Source organism: Amphiura filiformis, chromosome 5, assembly GCF_039555335.1.
Source record: "Amphiura filiformis chromosome 5, Afil_fr2py, whole genome shotgun sequence".
NCBI lineage: Eukaryota > Metazoa > Echinodermata > Ophiuroidea > Amphilepidida > Amphiuridae > Amphiura > Amphiura filiformis.
In genome coordinates this window covers 56,028,389-56,034,946 of record NC_092632.1, presented here as the reverse complement: position 1 = coordinate 56,034,946, position 6,558 = coordinate 56,028,389, and the positions used below count along the sequence as shown (strand labels likewise).

Sequence of the window (6,558 nt, the reverse complement as noted above, 5' to 3'; positions counted from 1 at the left end):
ATAAACTCACTACACATTAGTTTGCTATCTACCCCTGATCCAGTCACTGATAAACTCACTACACTTTAGTTTGCTATCTACCCTGATATAGTTACTGATAAACTCACTACACATTAGTTTGCTATCTATCCCTGATATAGTCACTGATAAACTCGCTACACATTAGTTTGCTATCTACCCCTGATAGAGTCACTGATAAACTCACTATACATTAGTTTGCTATCTATCCCTGATATAGTCACTGATAAACTCACTACACTATCTATCTACCCTTGATACAGTCACTGATAAACTCACTACACATTAGTATGCTATCTACCCCTGATACAGTCACTGATAAACTCACTACACATTAGTTTGCTATCTACCCCTGACATAGTCACTGATAAACTCACTACACATTAGTTTGCTATCTACCCCTGATACAGTCACTAATAAACTCACTACATATTTGTTTGCTATCTACCCCTGATAAAGTCAATGATAAACTCACTACACATTAGTTTGCTATCTACCCCTGATACAGTCACTAATAAACTCACTACATATTTGTTTGCTATCTACCCCTGATAAAGTCAATGATAAACTCACTACACATTAGTTTGCTATCTACCCCTGATCAGTCACTGATAAACTCACTACACATTAGTTTGCTATCTACCCCTGACATAGTCACTGATAAACTCACTACACATTAGTTTGCTATCTACCCCTGATCCAGTCACTGATAAACTCACTACACTTTAGTTTGCTATCTACCCCTGATATAGTTACTGATAAACTCACTACACATTAGTTTGCTATCTATCCCTGATATAGTCACTGATAAACTCGCTACACATTAGTTTGCTATCTACCCCTGATAGAGTCACTGATAAACTCACTATACATTAGTTTGCTATCTACCCCTAATATATTCACTGATAAACTCACTACACATTAGTTTGCTATCTACCCCTGATATATTCACTGATAAACTCACTACACATTAGTTTGCTATCTACCCCTGATATAGTCACTAATAAACTCACTACATATTTGTTTGCTATATACCCCTGATAAAGTCAATGATAAACTCACTACACATTAGTTTGCTATCTACCCCTAATATATTCACTGATAAACTCACTACACATTAGTTTGCTATCTACCCCTGATATATTCACTGATAAACTCACTACACATTAGTTTGCTATCTACCCCTGATATAGTCAATGATAAACTCACTACACATAAGTTTGCTATCTACCCCTGATATAGTCAATGATAAACTCACTACACATTAGTTTGCTATATACCCCTGATATATTCACTGATAAACTCACTACACATTAGTTTGCTATCTACCCCTGATATAGTCAGTGATAAACTCACTACACATTAGTTTGCTATCTACCCCTGATATAGCCATTGATAAACTTACTTCACATTAGTTTGCTATCTACCCCTGATAGTCAATGATAAACTCACTACACATTAGTTTGCTATCTACCCCTGATATAGCCATTGATGAACTTACTACACATTAGTTTGCTATCTACCCCTGATATAGCCATTGATGAACTTACTACATATTAATTTGCTATTTACCCCTGATAAGAGCACTGATAAACTCACTACATATTAGTATGCTATCTACCCTTTATAGAGTCACTAACAAACTCAATAAACATAAGTTTGCTATCTATCCCTGACAGAGTCACTAACAAACTCACTAAACATAAGTTTGCTATCTCCCCCTGATAGAGTCACTGATAAACTCGCTACACATAAGTTTGCTATCTACCCCTGATATTATCATTGATAAACTCACTACACATTAGTTTGCTATCTACCTCTGATAGAGTCATTGATAAACTCACCACACATTAGTTTGCTATCTACCCCTGATAGAGTCACTATTAAACTCACTACATATTTGTTTGCTATCTACCCCTGATATAGTCAATGATAAACTCACTACACATTAGTTTGCTATCTACCCCTGATATAGCCAATGATAAACTTACTACACATTAGTTTGCTATTTACCCCTGATAAGAGTCACTGACAGCGTTCGAAATAAGCGCTTGTCCGTTTGCCCGGGACAACCAAAATGAACGTCGGACAACCCAAAATACTGACGGCAGTTGTCCGAGGGACAACCGAAATATGTACCACTGTTACTGAGTAAGCTTAATACAAAAATGCAATTGCACAAATCTTGAAATGGTCAGAAGAAATCATGACCAAAAACTCCCCTCTCATATTAATTTGTAGCCATAAATGCGAAGGCCTACCTTCTTGATCTACCGTATAACGTAAACAGCTGCACATGCCTGCACTGTGCGAGTGCGAGATGGGGATATCCCCTCGCATCTTCTAAACAGCGCAATTTTCACGTACACATCGCAATAGCCTAGGGGTCTCCGTACAAAAAAGATGATACTCCGACTTATTCGAATGAACTATGCCGTTATCACGAGTTAACTTGTCTTGGAGATATTTTTAGATTGACGTAATTTGACCTAGCAAGTCACAATCGCGCCACCAGAATGCAACGTTTATACAGTACTTGTTTGATGCACTGCATTCCAAAGTTGGAGGTCAGAACTTTGTCTCAGATATTGCGTTAAAATTGTCGAGCTGTATTCACTCGTGGTTGAAGATTCACCACGTGAATCATGGCGAAACAACTGTCAATTTTCCAATGTTTCGGTGGTGGGAAAGCTGCGAGTTCGAATGCTAAGAAGACGGAGAATAAAAGGAAATTAGATCAGCAGTACGATCAGGCAAAGAGGGAGAGGAGTTTCTTAGAGAGTTGGACTCGAGGGAGACCGTGGTTGAGGTATGAAGAGAATGGAGGAGTCATGTTTTGTAGTGTGTGTCGTGAAAATAAACACAAATTTGCAGACACCCAATCTTCATTTGTTCAAGGCACCTCCTCCATGCGGCTAGATTCTATTACCAGCCATGAAAGAAGCTCTAAACATGTCAAGGAATACGATGCGCATGAGGCATCCATAGCGTCAGCAACATCAAAACTTCTCCCAGCGGATAAGATGCTACAGAAAATGAATCAAGATCGCGTCGATCAGTTGTTTCTGAAGTTCAGAAATGTCCATGCCATTGCCATGCACTGTAGGCCATTTACTGATTATATTTGGATGAATGAACTAGATGGATACAAAGGACTCAAAATTGGCCCTGAATATAAATCTGACAAGACGGCAGCAACTTTTGCTCATCATATTGCAGAGGTAATTATGAATTTTTATTTATGTGTATTCATTTTATCTAATAATTGATGGTATTATTTAATAAACTCGGGTAGTGAACGCACATCACAGTGCCGACTGCGAGTGAGTGGTAAACAATGTATTGGTTTCATCAACACGTGCGAAGTGAAAAGTTGCTTGGTTTGCGTGGGTCATGGTTCCCGTGTTCTTTTCGTTGTGCACTGGAGCCCGTTTACAAGGGGAATCCCTTTACGATAAAAATAGAACAGCGGACCGCGGTGATGGAAAATTGGAATGCGAACACACGTGTGCCGTGGGAAAGTGACAATTTAATGACAAATTATAACAAATTGTTTTTATTAATGAAATGGCGACCGTCAACTTCATAAATTTAAATTAGCCTGCCATAAAAGAAATATTCTTGGGAAAAATAAGCTTGAAATAGGTCTCAATCTCACGAGTCCAGAATCACATTCACAGATTAAAACATTTCAGGCTAGGCGTATTAACCGGGCGGGGCGTATTAATTTATTTAAATACCATCATCATATCCCGGAACCAGCAATTAAAAAAAAATCTTAAAGTATGGGAAACGGGACCGGGAACACGTGAATGATTGACTGATAATTGATAAATGATTGTGTTGTGCTTATTTGAAAAATTTGGATGATCGCATCGGTTTTACTACTTCTATTAATTATCAATTTTTCATCCTATTTTAGGTTGAAAGAGAGAAAGTTACCGCACAGGTTAATGATGCAGATTTTGCTTGCTTGATTATGGATGGGTCCACAGACGTATCTGTGGTGGAACAAGAAATGGTGTACGTGAGAACGTGTAAACAGGGGAACGTAGACGTCAAGTTCGTTGGAATTGTCGGTACTCCAAAAGCTGACGCCGATGGAATTCTGGCGAGTTTGGAGAAGGCGGTGGCGGATGGCATAGGCACATCACTGGATGATTTGGGGCCCAAGTTGGTTGCTATGGGGACGGACGGAGCCGCCGTGATGATGGGATGTAACAATGGCGTAGTCACCAAAATAAAGAACAATGTTGCCCCCACCATGGTTGGCATTCATTGCTTCGCCCACCGCTTGGAATTGGCTGCAAAAGATGTTGTCAGCAAACACCAGTTCTTCGAAGGGTTTGAGCAGCTTCTGAAGGACTTGTTCAAATTTTACAAAATGAGGTGTATATTATTAATTAATTAAGTTTTTTATTATTCCATTAACATAATAGGCCTAGCCGCCTAATAATGATAAATATCAAACAGATCATACAGACACAGTAAAAGTATTAGTTTATTAATATTAAATAAAATAATTTATAAAACTTATAATATAATAAATTATTCCATGATTTATCCTTTCAGCAACCTGAACAGAGCCAACCTGAAAGAAGCGTGCAAGGCCTTCAATGTAAAGCAGCTTGTTCCGACACGTGTGGGAGGCACTCGCTGGCTACCTCACACTTTGAGAGCGATGAACAATATGTGGGAGATATACCCTGCACTTGTGCAGCATTTGGATGAGGTAAAGTCTTGTTTTATAATTCAATTTATCAATTTTATCAAATTATCATCATAATCAAATTTTATATAAATGTTGTTTAACAGGAACAGCAATCGGAATGGATTTTTCATTTTAACCTTTATCGTTATTTAAAACCTTACACCTCCGTACACGTCCATTCTTACCTTTATGCAGGTGAAGAATAGTGGATCGCAAGCAGCAAAAGCCAAGGCAACTGGATTCTATAAGAAGTTAACTTCCAAGACTTATGTTGAATTCGGACACTTCCTATGGGACGTTGTTAAAGGTCTTGCACAATTATCACTCTTTCTGCAGTCAAGAACGTGCTGTGTTGCTGAAGTGTCAGACCAGGTAGATGCTTTGATTGCGCTTTTGGAGAAGTACAGCACGGAGTAAGTCTAGCTTTCAGGCCGATTGTCGAAGGTTTTTGCATTCAATTTTGTTTTTATTGTGTTTTTTTACTAAATAAAACTATAATATTTCGGAACTAGTAGTTTACAAAGTACAAATTTACAATTAAATACTAATTAGATACTAATAGTACAGTACAGTAATTGCATAATACTAATCGCTCTTTAAGTACCTTGGCCATGGCTTAGGTCTGGACCTAAGCTACACAAGGTACAAGGGCAGGACCATCTTTGTGATGTGCCTTTGTCAGATGATGACGGGAGACGACCTATCAATCTTGAGGACATCAGAGGGACCATATGTGAAGACCTGATTGCTAGCCTAGGTGATAGATTTGATATGGACAACGCCCTAATTACCGCTACGTCAATTGCCAACAAGACGTCCTGGCCAGCCAAGCTAGAAAATGCCAAAGGTGAGTATGATGGTATCTTATGATATGATTATGAATAATATGACATAATAAAGATAAATTATCCACGCTTTAAATTTGGAAATTAACCATATTATGATGTTTAATTGTTAACATGCAGCATAGGCCTACATTATACATAGCTGGACTAGACATGCATTTAATAATAATGTATCTTATTATCTGTATTAACTATTTCAGACTTCGGAGATAACCACATCAAAGTACTAACGGATCACTTCGATGCTAACTTGAAGCATGCAAACATTGACAGTGAAAGCATGATACCTGAATGGACGAAGTTGAAGACGATTTTGTACAAGCGGTAAAATAACAAAATATTATTGATGCGGCCAGTTAAATAGCCCTTACTTTACTTGTAAATTAAAAGTAATTAATTACATTGAAAATGTATAACGTAACACATTTCACTCAAATAATTAAACATTTGTTTTAATAACGTTTTAAACAAATTTTGATTTATCTATTTCACAGAAAACTCAGTACTTTCCGCACAATGTCGTGGGCAGATGTGAACATGAGCTATGGCGATCTGGCACCAAATTTTCTACGGCTGATTGACCTCGTACTCACCATACCAGCGACATCGGCAGAGGCTGAGCGTGGCTTCAGCGTTCTTAAGATGGTCAAGACGGACACCCGCAATAGACTGGATGGGAAGAGTATGAATACTCTGTTAAGGATAAAGTTGTTGGCCCCATCGGAAGCCGATTTCGACCCTGAAGTGCCAGTGAAACATTGGTTTGACAGCTGTCGTCGGAGACCAAGAGCCCCGCCCGCAGACAAAAGCATCGAGAAGGAAGCAGTCATCATAGAAGTAGAAGCTGAGCTGGAAGTTGAACTTGATGTTGATGACGAAGAGGAGGACAGCGAAGAAGTGATGGACCAAGAAGAAGACATGGAGGAGGAGATAGATATGGAAGAGCTGTTACGATAGAGAGATTGCCATTGGACTTAAATCTTG

The 6,558-nt window shown here is 38.5% G+C and overlaps 1 protein-coding gene across 1 annotated transcript; it reads left to right on the top strand.

Moving 5' to 3' along the window:
* The first annotated feature begins 2,663 nt into the window (after positions 1-2,663).
* Positions 2,664-6,558, top strand: LOC140152291 (zinc finger protein 862-like). The gene is made up of 6 exons (XM_072174596.1): positions 2,664-3,239; positions 3,941-4,362; positions 4,591-4,658; positions 5,331-5,576; positions 5,775-5,898; positions 6,069-6,558. The coding sequence occupies exons 1-6, from the start codon at positions 2,664-2,666 to the stop codon at positions 6,529-6,531; spliced, it is 1,899 nt and encodes a 632-aa protein (XP_072030697.1). The 3' UTR covers positions 6,532-6,558.